This window comes from Haliotis cracherodii, unplaced genomic scaffold (assembly GCF_022045235.1).
Source record: "Haliotis cracherodii isolate W230 unplaced genomic scaffold, xgHalCrac1.p SCAF_12, whole genome shotgun sequence".
NCBI classification, from domain to species: Eukaryota; Metazoa; Mollusca; class Gastropoda; order Lepetellida; family Haliotidae; genus Haliotis; species Haliotis cracherodii.
The window spans coordinates 29,799,182-29,815,753 of NW_027266267.1; the positions used below are offsets into that span (position 1 = coordinate 29,799,182).

Sequence of the window (16,572 nt, forward strand, 5' to 3'; positions counted from 1 at the left end):
CCACGTCTATACACTTGAATTTTCTATTAGCAATTATCGTTTACACAAAGGTCCAGGTTTCTAAGCATTATGATTATTGAAATAAGATGTTTGATTGTTAATTGTCAAACAGAAAAAGCAATGTTTGGAACAAAATAGGATGACATCACAAGAAGAATCTTGCATCCCAATGGTGAGCTGCACAAGATGGTTACAGAGCCAAGAATACATTTTGAGAGAATTAAATAAATCGAATTGAGGTCAAAATTGAATAATCAATAATCACAAACAAAGAACCTATGTGTTGAGTTCCACAACGAATTACACCCGCAAGCTTCCGTTACTGTTTCAAAACAAGATGGCCGAAATATGATCATTAATATATGTTCATTCAACATGGCTACCATTGATCCCTTATTGGAAATCAGATTGAACACATTCAAGCGTCATCATCGGTAGGACCAGAATGGGAACTTCAGCTTCTTTGGACCAGATTCTTGAGAGGGTACTTCGACAGACATACACAATCTCACTCTACTTTCTGTCAGCTCAACAAGTTAGGGACAGCATCCAGTAAACAGCAAAATGATGTTAACCTAACGGCTCTTGTGATGGCTAACCTGTGGTCGTAAACCAATTTAAAGACTGTGGATGTAATATCTGTGTCAGAACAAACACAAAATGACTGTTGTAGCAATTTATCGATTCCATCTCGAACTTCTACTTCATACAATTTCATACAATTAAGACCAAGGGTAATTTGTAATGTGTCTGACTGGTCATGTATTATGCAGACATATTAATAGATATATCAACTGTTGATCTTCAAACAATTCTAATATAATTTTTCAGGATACCGTGTATACTTCCGCTGAAGTCACATGTCTACGTGATGAATTTTACTTTGACAAGAGAAAGCTTGTAAGCATGGGCACCAACAGCAGGAGACCCTCCGCTCTCGCGTTACTGCCTGCAACAGGAAATTATCAGATATTGTATTCCAAACTTCAATACTGTGTGTTTAAATGAAGAAATCTGAACATTGAGGCGGCGGTGGCAGCGGCAGTCAGGTATTATTGTATCAGAAATAACGCAAAAACAGCACTTGTTACAATTGCTGAAAACTGGAGCAACGATCCACGCAATCGAGGTATGGTGACACGAAGTCAACAAGTCACAAAGCCTGACCACCCAAAAGCATGAAGGTCGAAAAGAAGAAAACCGAAGTGACGCAGATGGTAGACGGTGACTTACTCGCAACCCATGAGCACGGGCGTAGTTGCAAGCATACCAAGATCATACTTGGTAAGAACCTAGGATTCGAACTCATGATCAACAATATATCAACTTGATATGTTACCTTCGGAAATTCCCTTGAAGTCAGAGACAGACAGCGTTGCCGACACTGTCCTTCTGAAATGTGTAGTGGGTGTCGTATTTCCCGCATTACGCATACTTCGACGTTTTCTAGCTGTAGATTTCAAGCAGTTGTTGTGTGATGTCAGCTCCTGTAATATATAATAGACATCATTACACTACATACGTAAATAAAGCCGTTTTTCAGTTCGACCACGGTACCAAAGCAATTCTGAAGAACGGTAACACAGATGGACTTGGGTGATAATCATACAGGTTTTAAAGACTGTCGGAACCCATTATCCCAAGATCTGTTATCTCGAATGTACCGATATCTCAAACGTATTCGCCGGTCCCGACCACCTCTCAATTTGAATTTGATGCTTATCCCGAATTAGAGAAAAACTATATAGCGCTATCTCTAACAGTGGACTCGTCCCCAACTTTGACTTTACTATAGAATATTGTACCTTTATCTCGAATATTTGCCACATTGTGACAGTTTGGAGAAGCGCACATATGCACTGCATATAGTGGTGAGCAATCCGCCTACATATATCGTGTACCTTCCTTGCTCAATGATCAACGTACAGGAGACGTACATTCCTATGCAGGAGACGTGCATTCCTATGCAGGAGACGTACATTCCTATGCAGGAGACGTACATTCCTATGCAGGAGACGTACATTCCTATGCAGTAGTTGTGCATTCCTATGCAGGAGACGTACATTCTTATGCAGGAGACGTACATTCCTATGCAGGAGACGTACATTCCTATGCAGTAGACGTGCATTCCTATGCAGGAGACGTACATTCCTATGCAGGAGACGTACATTCCCATGCAGTAGACGTGCATTCCTATGCAGGAGACGTACATTCCTATGCAGGAGACGTACATTCCTATGCAGGAGACGTACATTCCTATGCAGGAGACGTACATTCCTAGGCAAGGGACGTTCATTTTAAGAATTTCATATGATTTAAAAGCACTAATTCTAACAATGATATGTATATCTGTCAAATATTAACCGCATTATACATAATATACATATTAGCTACAAATACATAACCTGAATTACATCCGAAATTATGTAGCTCGGAGATTTGTTAAACCTCTTTGTCATAACTTGTTTATTTTCGCCAATCCGAGCAGAAAGACCATTCACGTGCATGTAGACACAGATCAGCATGAAGGGGAGCGCAATTGATGCACCTGGGGATGCTACTTCTTGCCTAAATCCCCAGAGTCATGAAGGGGAGCGCAATTGATGCCCATGGGGATGCTACTTCTTGCCTAAATCCCCAGAGTCATGAAGGGGAGGGCAATTGATGCACCTGGGGATGCTACTCCTTGCCTAAATCCCCAGAGTCATGAAGGGGAGGGCAATTGATGCCCATGGGGATGCTACTCCTTGCCTAAATCCCTAGAGTCATGAAGGGGAGGGCAATTGATGCCCATGGGGATGCAACTCCTTGCCTTGAGAGGGCAATTGATGCCCCTGGGGATGCTACTTCTTGCCTAAATCCCCAGAGTCATGAAGGGGAGCGCAATTGATGCCCATGGGGATGCTACTTCTTGCCTAAATCCCCAGAGTCATGAAGGGGAGCGCAATTGATGCCCCTGGGGATGCAACTCCTTGCCTAAATCCCCAGAGTCATGAAGGGGAGCGCAATTGATGCCCCAGGGGATGCTACTTCTTGCCTAAATCCCCAGAGTCCACATAGATGTTATCAATGAGGAACTTAGTGCTTTCATTTGTGACAAATTGACCTCATCCTCTGAAGATAGATATGTAACTGTAGTCGGACAATATATCAACTACAGACATGCTATATATCAACATATATATAAACACCAACACGTTTGGTCAACGTGTTCTTATCATTGTAAGTCGATAATAAGAAACCGGTTCATGCGACAGGTTGCAGGTTGGATATACATTGCAACTGATTTATGAAACGTAGATATTGTGAAGCAGCAGTGCGTGACACATACCTTTGCGCATTGACCATTTCCACTCTTCGGACATACCAGTACAGTGCATTCGTACGTGATGGTACCAGTGTTTGGGAACATGAAAGCATATATATCTGCATATGCGACATCCTCCGTCTTCGTTCCATATTTCACTGGTGTATTTGCAACTGTGAAATTCCCGATCAGTGTAGGTTCAAGGCTACCACATTTACTGGAAAGACAATCCGTTATAAACAATAACTATCTTCGTGGTGTTTATGAAATCTTATTATACACCAGGACTAATGCTATAAAGATCAGTACCGTGTGCTTTACTTTCTTCGACAAAATGAAACATTTACTGGAATTTATTAATTCCAATTGTGACTGTTGTCAGTGTGATTTTTATAGAAACTACCCCGAGTGATGTAAATAAAGTATCTTTATCATGAGTTTACGGTGACAAAACTATGTCCCTGTGGGGATTACCGGTGGTGCCCAGCAACCTATGCTTTGTTGTAAAGGGCGACCAAATAGATATGGTGTTCAGGCTCGGTGAATCGCTTGATTGTGTGTCATGTTAGCCCGACAGTATGGATCGTTGCTCACAATATCAATTGATGGTTTGTTTGACCCAGTTTTGATTATACATTTCCTGCCGCTGCCATATAGCTGGAATATTGCTGAGTCTGGCGCACACAATAAAGATACAAAAGAATAATAAAATGTGTTACATGATTCGAATATATTTAGGTAAATGATGTCTCTCAGTCATGTGTTGCTTCCAGTCGTTCAAAGAACGACGAAATGTAAATGGGCACGTGAAAAAATTCCCTTGGCTTCAAACATTGCAATGAAAAGTCAGATGGCATGCATATCACAAGGTGCTTGACATGTCTGTGCAAGCTGTAAAGATTTATATCATTTGTTACTCAAAGTGTGGCACGCAATACAAAATTTGCAGGCCTTGCGTCACCAAGCAAATACTGTCACATGCACAAGAGCCACTTGCAGGAACAGTTCCAAATGATCCCAGAAACTGCACGGAACACTCCTTGAACGTTTGAACGTGCCTTACACCAGAGATCAACATGAATACCAAGTCTCTTTCCATGCACCACTGAAGTGTCGCTATCGTCAACAATATTGACTGCCGTCTATGTTGCATCGAGCCTATCTTATCTGTTCAGTATAGTTATCCAACCCCTGTATTCTTTGTACGTCTGAACGCCTGCTTCCGAGTGATTATTTGTTGTGGTCGGATGTAAAATATAATCTACATATTTCAATGCCTGCTCCTTCGCTGAACATTGGTTATACGTACCCAGCGCCCTGTTTGAGGTTCCACAACTTCACTGTGTTTTTCCCACCTTTCGCAGAGCATATCTCTGGTATCAAAAGGTTGCTGCCTCCTGTCGAAATAATAAAACAATGGTCAAACGTAACTAGTTGTGTTCTGATTAAATAAAGTAATCGAAAATTGATCGGAAGCTCCAATCAAGCAAACAATCGAATTCAAGTTTCCATAATCATAAACGATTTTGCAACCTCTCTCAATTTCTCAACTGTTCTTATCTTTTCAAAAGGAATACAGTTGTAGGCAACAGTCGTGGTTATAAATAATTGCGTATTCAAATTCGGAATACAGTTTTTTAGAATAACAGCATGTTGAAAACAGCAACATGACGCTAATCGGTTAATTACGAGAATCGCCAATCATGATTTTATAACCAGTTTCCAACACTGAAGGCAGCCTTGTTTTCATATGAGTCAAATGTTAACGTTTCTCGTACCATATTCAAATTTCGGATGCAACGTTAATTGTATTCTGAGAAAGCAAATTATTCATCGAAATAACATTTATTCAGTTTAAAACAGCGTTTAAAAGGGGCTATGACATAGCTTCATACCCACACCATCCTATCAAAATGTTTTAAAGTGTGTTTAAATTCCAAACATGTTCGTAATCTAAACGTGGTTAGACCTTAAACATATCCCAACAAAACGCCGCTTTGAACAGTATCAGTTAGGAAGGGCCTTTCATCATAGGAAAATGTGATCAATCATGTAATCTTCTTTTAATAACTCGCAACTTTCAAAATGACCTCACACACTGATTCAGAATGTCTTCCTGTAACGGTTGCCCTCAATGTACCTGTTGATGTTTACCTTCAACTGCTGGTAAATATGTGGATGTAAAGAAATGCAAATATAAGTGAACTGAGGATTATGCATAAACATTTCTATCATTGCTCTGAACAAGTACACATCTACCTGATGATGCTATTTATAAGGTGCCTATATATGTTGGCAGTGATACGGAGTTGTTCCTGGTGTTTCTGCTGAAATGTTAGCATGTGGCGCAGCAAACCATCTATATGATTTGAAGTTGAACATGAAGAACTCTGCGATATTTTAAAGTCTGTGGACGATCCTAAATTGTTCTGGAAGACGCTAAAGACCTCAAGAGAAGACAACTAGGTACAAAATAATGCATGTAAGAAATGTGAGACACTGTATTCACATCACAGACGAAGGCCATGAGATCCCTGTCTAAGAGAGGCGGGACACTGTATTCAGATTACAGACGAAGGCCATGAGATCCCTGTCTAAGAGAGGTGGGACACTGTATTCACATTAGTGACGACGGACATGAGATCCCTGTCTAAGAGAGGCGGGACACTGTATTCACATTACAGACGAAGGCCATGAGATCCCTGTCTAAGAGAGGCGGGACACTGTATTCAGATTACAGACGAAGGCCATGAGATCCCTGTCTAAGAGAGGCGGGACACTGTATTCAGATTACAGACGAAGGCCATGAGATCCCCGTCTAAGAAAGGTGAGACGCTGTATTCACATTACAGACGAAGGCCATGAGATCCCTGTCTAAGAGAGGCGGGACACTGTATTCACATTACAGACGAAGGCCATGAGATCCCTGTCTAAGAGAGGCGGGACACTGTATTCAGATTACAGACGAAAGCCATGAGATCCCTGTCTAAGAGAGGCGGGACACTGTTTCAGATTACAGACGAAGGCCATGAGATCCCTGTCTAAGAGAAGCGGGACACTGTATTCACATTACAGACGAAGGCCATGAGATCCCTGTCTAAGAGAGGCGGGACACTGTATTCACATTACAGACGAAGGCCATGAGATCCCTGTCTAAGAAAGGTGGGACACTGTATTTACATTGCAGACTAAGGCCATGAGATCCCTGTCTAAGAGAGGCGGGACACTGTATTCACATTACAGACGAAGGCCATGAGATCCCCGTCTAAGGAAGGTGGGACACTGTATTCAGATTACAGATGAAGGCCATGAGATCCCTGTCTAAGAAAGGTAAGACACTGTATTCAGATTACAGACGAAGGCCATGATATCCCCGTCTAAAAAAGGTGAGACACTGTATTCAGATTACAGACGAAGGCCATGAGATCCCTGTCTAAGAGAGGCGGGACACTGTATTCACATTACAGACGAAGGCCATGAGATCCCTGTCTAAGAGAGGCGGGACACCGTATTCACATTACAGGCCATAGCGATGAGGTATTGCTCTCAAAAATACGAGACTTATACAAGCAGCTGTACATACGTTCATGCAGGTCGCTATATTAGTAAAATAATCACGACGCTAACGCCATTTAATTAAAAGAGAATGTTTAGGATATAATTTCTGGGACAAGTGTTCATGTTTGTGTTTAGAATCTATTTACATGATTTGTAGTGAGAGTATGGATGAATTCGTACGACAAAACGACATTTATTTTGCTGAAATTACGGAGTGGATGAAATTTACTTAAACAAATTACTTGAATAAGTAATCATTTTATCATCGTGCTTTCTGTTTAGAGTCAAGGGGCGGTATATAGACTACTTGTTAAAACGTTCGCTCGTCACACCGGAGGCCAGAGTTCAATTCCCCACATGAGTACAATGTGTGGAGTCCATTTCTGGTACTGTGATATTGCTATTGGAATATTGCTAAAAGAGGCAAAAAACCTCACACTCACTCACTCACTCACTCACTCACTTTTTAAAGTCAATCAAATGAAGTCAGTTTCTTGTACTGGTCAGGGGCGGTCGGGTAGCCTGCTGGTTAAAGCGGTCGCTCGTCACGCCGAAGACCCGGGTTCGATTCCCGACATGGGTACAATGTGTGAAGCCCATTTCTGATGTCCCCCGCCGTGATATTGCTGGAATATTGCTAAAAGCGGCGTAAATCCATACTCACTCACTCACTCCCTCTTGTACTGGTCACCGTGGCGACACACGCGCCTAACTGCACCACAAATAACTGCCGGTTTTTTCATCAAGAGCATCATTCTGCCGAAATTGTCCCAAACAACATCCGCATAGTTTGGAAACATTTTGGCAATATAACAGCCAATGACATCGGATTTTAAAGCTTCTAAATGCAGTTACTCTAGATGTGTTCATAGTAGCAACTGGTAGTAGTGGTGTAGAGATTTATTCTGGCTTATATTGGGACTGTGTGAAGTCAAAACCATCCGAAGGATTTTGTTAATTTTTCTTTAATACATGTACTCTCATAATACGACATTCACCTTTCTTTTCTTCACTCTTGATGACGAGATACAAGTGGTCTCCCAGGGCAGTCTGGCTTGGAGTAGTGAGACTTGTGTTAGGATCAGTTGTTGACAGTGTCATGTTTACCTCAGTGAATGGGTGGTTCTCCACCGTTGGTCTGAAACATTGTGATGGACAGGATAGGACAGAACCACACCGACACTGAGACCAAACATACATACTATTACAACCTGTGTCCCCGTCACATGTACACTTCCATGATCATCAACAAACAACAACTGGTGAAAACGCGATCATGGGGTTCTTGAAAAAACGTCACTGTTATTGGAGAGAACCACACGAACATTATACCATTGGCAATCATACGCATATTAAACGCGTATCCGTGTATAATTCCTCTATCCTCATAGAAAACAACACATACACACTGACGACACAAATGATAAATGCATCATTGATGACCAACTTACCATGACATTGAAGAATGCTTGATTGTGATTTGTTAAAAAGAGGTATCATTTTTCCTACTGATACCTCTTTTAAATTAAACCTTTTCACACAAAAGCCGTGCCTATAAAACATCGACCTATTGACATAGATGCTTATGACAATGGATTTTGATAACCCATTAGAATGTTGTATGCGTCCGATATCAGAACCACAGCTAGCCATTCACGATGAATTCTATTTCAGAACACACACAATTAAGTAGCGTACACGCTAACCACTGTGTCAGGACCACACAATCATCAGTCACAAGAGTCAGTAGTCTCTCTCGTGTCGTCACCTGCACCTTTAAACGGCGTACGACCTGTGAATGGTTGTGTCAGTAGCCTCCTTTCCGCCAGTACATCATCGGGTTATCATGGTTAATGGTGAACATGACTACGGGATTGTCCTCATGGTTCATGCAGTTTGTAAATAGACCCCACAAACTATGTTGGAAGCCATGGACAGCGACGTGTAATGGACGTAAGTCAGGCTCAGCCAGGTCGAAGTTTAGGGTGGGGAGACAGCCATTCCTAATACATATATGTATTACTGTTGGGGAATAATCATATCGCTCACAAATTAACACAGATAGACTGATATTTTAAACTAGTATTAAAATGCACCATCCATGCTAGATATGGTGAAAAAATAGTGAAAACTCAATGTCAGTGAGAGTTCTCTCACCAGCAACACTGAGTATGGCTGACGTCACAGGGCTTTGTTTTGCTGATCTGTCTTGCATCAAAGTTGTTATTTTCAATTACGCTTTGACGTATGTTTTAACTAAGGTAGACTTAATGGTAAACCGTTGACATACATGTATTATAATAATGGCCCTTTCGACAGCCGCATGTCACAGTTACTGCTACATGCTATCGAAGATGTGCCTTTCTGCCACCAGATGACAACATTTTAGATCTGCTGACGCCCTATGTGGAACTATTAATGCTGTCTATGACAGTGTTGCACATTACTGTATAATCTTATGCCCAATTTGACTACGACCACGAATATCCCGAATCACTCCGAATAGGCAATTTTTCATGTTTGTAGATAAATCTCAATCATTTCTTGAAGTTCTTAAATGAATCTTATTTGATTCCCAAACAGCGAGAAAGTTTTTGTTTGTCAAAAACTTTCGTGGAAGGGTCCCCGAATTGCAATTTCGTGGCTGTATCGCAATTCATTCGTAATTAATTCTTATGTTCCGTCACAGCTTCGTAATCGATTCTTTTGCATTCTTGGCTATTCCTAGCGATACGTGGCTCCCAAAATGTCTCGTCCTCAACCCGAAAACATCCCGAAACAGCGACGAATGTCCCGAGTAAACTACGAATCATGTAAGTAAGAACAACATTCGGCATATTCGTAACTCAGTCGTAGGTGATTCTTACAATTCGTGCATGATCCGTACATGAATCTTGTAATTCGTCCATGTTTCTTAACCCATTCCTGGCATTCTTCATATTTTTCAACCCGATTAGCCACGAAAGTTTGCATTTTGAGCCGAATCATCACGAATCTCGAAAGTTTCCGATTCGGGATGATTCGGGATATTCGTGGTCGTAGTGAAAGGGGGGCATAAGAATGAGACTACAGCCAGCTGACTTGACCTACAGATGCTGTCATGAAGTCATCTTACTCACCTCACTGAAGGCACCATCTTCACATCGACATGTGGCTTGGCCGTTACCCCGTCTTTGGGCACCTCACATGTTATAGTTAGAGCGATTGTGCCGTCGCCTCCGAAGAAAGAAGCTGTCGTCTGTGGTATCTTGTATATGTAGACTGTTTTCTGATAGACATTTGATTTAGCATTGAAATTACACATTTAAGACTGACCCAACAATTCGTTAATCAGAAATGAAATGATGTAACGTATTGATGTATGTATAGATGATAGTAATGTAGTAGACTCGTACACAGCTAGTCCTAATTATAAATAGACCAAAAGTATACTTTGCTATGTAATATTTCAATCTGAGCGTTTTCTTTTGTATGTACCCCTAAGCATGGCTTGGTAAGGGTGTAAGACGGTCCTGTTGATGAGCATCCAGATGGCAAGCGGACTGTGAAGGTTTTGGTGTCTGCCAATGTCAGTTTCGCCTCTTCAGTGGAGGTACAGGCTGAAATCATAAATGTGTGAAGAATAATTTTCTACATACCTTCTGAAAGTTTTGCATACATCTACATCTTCAAGTATAAGTTCGTCTATACTCGTTACCTGATATTGAAGATTATCTTCATGCTCACTGCGGAATGGTCTAAAACGATTTAAGCACTTTAGTGAGTGAGTGTGTTGAGTCGCCTCTTTTAATCAACAATAATGAAGTAGTATCACCTCGGGGGACACCGGGTTGGGCTTCACACATTGTAACATGTGAGGAATCAAACTTTGGACTTCGGTGAGACGAGCTAACGTTTTACCACAATCGTGAAAATTGATCGGTTCAGCATAAGGTGCACAGCTGGTGTGGCATGTCACACTCATATCCTAGTACATGCAGGGTGAGGAGTATGCCTTCTGTATCACGTGATCATCTTACGACCTGAACACACCATTGTCGCTGACTAAAATTGTGCAATATCTGATTACCTAAAGCAAACTGACACGGGTGAACAGTCCATTGGTCATAGTATAAAGTCACACGTACCAACCGTATATAGTGGTTTTGGTGTTGATGTTGGTGTTGGTGATGTTGTTTTTGTTGATGCTGCTGCTTCTTTCTCCTGTTATGACGTCATTAAAACGTTTAGTTAAACATCTTCCCGTGACACGTGACACAATTCTTACACGTGAATCAATTCGAAAATGTTATTTACGCTTTAAATGAATATATTAACATCCATAATATTGAAATAGCTGCACATAAATGTCGAAACAATGGCACATTATTAGTAACACAGTACCTGTCAGAGTGGTGAGAATTATATACTTTGTTTACATTATTGTTCCGCGGTAAATAGAATGTCTATGAAGTCGGTAACACGTGTCTCGCGCCCTTGTTCTTGTTACCACACATGGAGGTGCAGCTTGGGTAATTAGAAGATGTGCAGTCTGGTCCACATCGGACTCCTTGGTGTCTGCTATAGAGTTTGTGGTAAGCTCCACACAGTTACATGTGAAAATACTGGTTTCATTGTTGCTAAGCGCAGTCAGCAAGACAGGTAACAGGTATAAGGAATTCAGACTTCGTTTAGTGCTTTCCAACAACAACAGCACAAGGGTCATCATTGTCAAAATCTACAGCGATGTTGAGTCTTCTGAATTCACTAAACAAAATTCCCATGGATTGTTATGCTGACTCCTTATCCCAATATCTACCTGCAAATATCGAATTTCTTATTTCTTCTTTAAGGAAGTTTAACTGCCAGATATCATTCCAGAAAAGTAAGAGATTTTAATGTTAATTCCTGCTTTTATTCAGCCAAGAAGGACACTTTACTGGTTTTCTTGTTTACATTCAAGAACTTTTGTTTCAATGCAACTACCACTCACGTGACAAAATATTCATGCTTGACATAAAAGTAGGATTACATTTGTGTTTGTGCACATTTGTACGTACCTGCCAAGTGAAGGCCAATAGGAGTAGCAGGACCTCAAACATTTTCATCCTAAAAAGGGATAAGAATATATATGCAAATGAGCGTTGGAGGTTGGAGGCAAGGGTAAAAAAGATTTTTAAAAATAAAAAATAATCTCGTGAATATATATTAATTAGTATCGAATAACGCCTTTTTACGGATGGCCAAGTGATTTAGCGCACCATAAAACGCACACAATACCATAAACTCGGCGATGTCAAGTGTGAGATCATAAGACCTCTCTGGGAATTAGAGACCTCGCTAGGGTCTTTGTGACTTTTAGAGACCCCATGTGAGGCCATTAAGAGTTCCAGGAAGACCTGTCCCAACAGCCTTCAAACTGAGGAGTTGGAAAGCAGATGAAAGTTGGACTTTGTGTTTCAAACGTCCAGTGTTCTAAAATCGAAGACAAGAAATGAAACCTTTTCATTATGGAATCGAACCAGCAAAGGCACATGCCATGCCACACAGTGTTTTCCTACCGAATTACCGGGGCAGGTGATCAATGGTTGTTCAATTTTAGTGGTCATAACTTTGTTTTGTCTATGCTGCAGGTGTTTATTCTCTCTCGCTTTGATCGCAATCCTTTCATACCGCGGCACATTATTTTGTTTCACAATAGAGTATCCCGATGTTTTCTTATTTGTTGCTGTTATTCCTGTCATTTAGGCGGTTTATATCTATTCTGTATGTCTTTTTTAAACGCATCATCATTGCTAGCCGAGTTCATTTCTACTGAGGGGATATATTTTTTCAAACCCTGCTGTTCAGTTCATCTCATCTTAGTACGTATTTGTTTCCTCGGTATATAAGTCGGTTAAGGTACTCGGACTTAGTCTGGATGCGTGTTGAAAGACCGCGGGGGTCGTAGGTTAGACAGATAAACCTCGGGCTTCGCCCTCGGGGGTGTCGGGTAGCTTCGCCCTCGGTCTATCTGTCCTACCCTACAACCCACGCTCCAAGACCCCCGTCCTCGCACTTAGACCTTCACCTCTAGCCTGGAATCGCAACAGGGTGAAGTAAATAACCCTCCGCAACTCTGCGGATAAGCAAATCAGTCCACACAGTTCTTTACAGTCCAAAAGAGGAAGCATAGAATTTGTTTTTGTTTTTTCACGACACACGCTTTTTCTATAAAACAAATATTTTTAGGGGTGAAACCTGATGAAAAATTATATTTTACTGTTTTTTTGGAGCAAATGTTTTATTATTGTGGGAGTTTGGGTTGGGGTTGTCTTCTCCCAGTATATCCGTGTCAGGAACCACCAGGCCACACCTTCATAGACTGGTCGACATCAATGGGTCATTCGCTTATAATTACTTACATATGATACAAACATGGGGGTATTCACGATAAGGCGCGTCAATACACGATACACCTGTGGTACTTTAAGAACTACATCACGTCCAGGCTGATTGGAGCACCTAGATGTAGGCGCCGGCGGCACTCCTCCTCTTACACGCCCCCTCAGCTGGGAGCAACGTGTACTGATAGTTGCAGGTTCTACAACCCCTAACTATGCCAACGCATGATATAGGTTATCATAGATTATACCACATGAGGTGGTTATCTGTCGTGGTTAAGTTATTTATATACCAAAATCATGTATGACGTATCGGACAATCGGGGCGGTCGGGTAGCCTAGTGGTTAAAGCGTTCGCTCGTCACGCCGAAGACCCGGGTTCGATTACCGACATGGGTACAACGTGTGAAGCCCATTTCTGGTGTCCCCCGCCGTGATATTGCTGGAATATTGCTAAAAGCGGCGTAAACCCATACTCACAATCGGACAATCGATCATGGGCTTGTATAATTAACACTATCACCGACTGTAAGGTTGTGCCGAATCGAACATGGGTTGGAATCGAACATGGGTTGGAGTTTCAAATTCCAGTCTCCCGACTTGAGTAAATATTCGGCAAATATTGGTGAAACGCTTTACATATTACAATTTGGCTAATACACCGTACATCCGTATACTCACATGTGCAACATATTCTTATTACCTACTTTTTTCAAAGGTATGTTTTTACAAAATGTGATTTTAGTATAGTTTACTGTTATTACTATTTTATAAGTGATTAAACCCTCATTATATGAAGTGTCTCATTCCAATGAACTAACACAAAGTGAAAGTCAGTTATCCTGTCTACGAAAATCCCATTCCTTATATCACTACTTGGTATCTGGATTCTTACACAATTCCAGGTGTTCACTGACAGCCTAATAACGGACGACTGTATCGCGCAAATATATAGATTCTTAACACAAAGAATATAGGAGCATGTATATGTACTCACACTCTATCATTCAGTAACACCCTTTGTAGTTTGGTCACATAGATTTCAGTGTCATCATTAGATGAACAGTTTGTTAAGAAGTACCAAAGTAAGTCAGTCACTGTGACAGTGCGTCATAATACATTGATCAAGGTGATATGAAATATGTAACAAGTAGACGCTTAAGTAAATTCATAGCTCAGAACACCAGTTGAATGTCCCTCAACATCGGAGTCGGTGCGTTCACACACATGTCGTCAAACCCCTTTGGTCTTCTCAGATATATGCAACAACCACGAGTAAAGCTGAACATCACCAGATGATCACAAACAACTCATTATGAATGTACATACACAAACAACACACAGAGAACTTCTGTGAACTTGTACCTAACACCAGACTCACACATTGTCCTCTATATATTACAGTACGTTGTGTAAACATTGAGTCTTTAGTTCCTTCCTCGCGAGAAGTTTGAAAGAAAACAGGTGAGTACGGGTTCCCAGTGACTAGCTCCAGGCTATCACACACTGCAGCTTGCTGACATCTCTGACCACCTTGGTATACTACTAAACGGGCAGCTGACTATGGTATAACAACTCATCAATGGTATCTGGTATGGTATAACAACCCATCAATGGTATCTGGTATGGTATAAAAACTCATCAATGGTATCTGGTATGGTATAAAAACTCATCAATGGTATCTGGTATAGTATAACAACTCATCAATGGTATCTGGTATGGTATAACAACTCATCAATGGTATCTGGTATGGTATAACAACACGTGTGACGTGTTGGATATTAACATCCCGTCTTGTCCTATTACAATGCACACTATTCAAATTGAAATGCAGAAATTCCAATAGGTTTGTTTATCAAATCTGTCACAATCTGTTTGTTTTTCTTGAAGGAATTGGTTGACCCCATTGGAAGATTATAACAATATGCGAAGAATGATCTGGATTTGCACAGGCATTATCACGAGTGTGTATATTATCAATTGATTTAAAAAAATGCATGCAATGTATGATGACAGCCATGCCATTTACTAACATTCATCAGCCAATACATGCAGATTTCGAAAATTAATTAAACAATTTCTCGTAATTAAATACCGTACCTGAATTTATTTGTATTTGGTTGTGTTATCAACATTAAATGGGGAAATGGAAATATTACACGTAGGAATACCTTTGCGTTGATTGGATGGATTTCTGAGTTTAAAGGCTACGCGAGTTACGATGTACTAGCCCCTGACACTAGTAATGGGACCTTCTATATAGTCATGTATAGATTCATTTACATTACAGGGTTCCATGTTGGACAAAGCCACTGAGGGTAATCAAACAACATATCATATAAACTAACATATCAGTTTGTCAGCCTCGTCCTCTGTTCCAGTAAGACATTAGAATAGGTTGTGAATGTTGGGACCTACAAAACAGGAACTCAAAATAGACGAGTGTGTCTTTCAGGCGAAATTTATATTGGTAAGCTGTTAAAAAGTGTTCTTTTGAATTCAACCTTTCAAACTGTATAAATACAAATTATTACATGTATGAACACAAATTATTACAAGTTGAAGACTTCACTTGCTTACAATTACATATAATTATAAATCCTTGTTGTTGTTTATATTCATTTAGATGACGACCTTCCAATTCTATGGAGTATATGAACTAAAGCAATATAGAAGGACGTTGTCTGAGCCACTGCTAGTGTGAAGCTTGTACCTGCTACCCCGAGCCCTACCTTCCTGGTGATATCCACACAACACCCGACGCCTGCAGCACAGCTTCTATCTACTTCCTCCCTGCACGCCGTCATATACAGGCTAGTTTCTGTCACGTGACTCGGCAGTTATCTGGCGGCGGCGGTTTCAGAGGAAACTAAGATATGTTATCCTATGTAATGCTCCTAAACACTAGGCTTATTTAGGGGCCCGTTCTTTGGACATGTTTGTTAAGACTCTGGGACTAAATAGGGTTTCAAACTGCTATGCTTGATATGCTATAATAAAAGTTTTTTTATGTATGAGTGAGTGAGTGAGTGAGTATGGTTTTACGCCGCTTTTAGCAATATTCCAGCAATATCACGGCGGGGGACACCAGAAATGGGCTTCACACATTGTACCCATGTCGGGAATCGAGCCCGGGTCTTCGGCGTGACGAGCGAACGCTTTTTTATGTATGAAAAGCTGGAGGACATGGTCAGTTTCCTATAATGTAGTGACAGGTTTATTTGGATAGCCTTTGAATTTCATATAACTGTCCGAATGTCTTAATATTCTGCTTAGAGAGAATAATAAGTGATAAAACTGCGCATGTTCAACTTCCAAGCGTGCAGGTCAGTTGCATCTGGAATG

General features: G+C 40.9%; 1 protein-coding gene across 1 annotated transcript; it reads right to left on the minus strand.

Moving 5' to 3' along the window:
* Positions 1-701: 701 nt before the first annotated feature.
* On the minus strand, positions 702-16,020 carry LOC139457765 (uncharacterized). The gene is made up of 10 exons (XM_071239118.1): positions 15,960-16,020; positions 11,905-11,953; positions 10,993-11,068; positions 10,343-10,464; positions 9,985-10,133; positions 7,864-8,003; positions 4,617-4,704; positions 3,332-3,524; positions 1,340-1,487; positions 702-949 (listed from the first exon to the last, which is right to left on the minus strand). The coding sequence occupies exons 2-10, from the start codon at positions 11,950-11,952 to the stop codon at positions 879-881; spliced, it is 1,035 nt and encodes a 344-aa protein (XP_071095219.1). The 5' UTR covers position 11,953; positions 15,960-16,020; the 3' UTR covers positions 702-878.
* Between the last annotated feature and the right edge of the window lie 552 nt (positions 16,021-16,572).

What these genes read in the sequence shown, in the direction of transcription:
- LOC139457765 (XM_071239118.1), bottom strand. Translation starts at nt 11,952, where the DNA reads ATGAAAATGTTTGAGGTCCTGCTACTCCTATTGGCCTTCACTTGGCAG. An exon ending in AAAACCACTATATACGGTTG is followed by an intron (nt 10,465 to 10,992) that starts GTACGTGTGACT and finishes TTATGATTTCAG; the next exon opens with CCTGTACCTCCACTGAAGAG. An exon ending in CTTCAAGGGAATTTCCGAAG is followed by an intron (nt 950 to 1,339) that starts GTAACATATCAA and finishes TTCCTGTTGCAG; the next exon opens with GCAGTAACGCGAGAGCGGAG.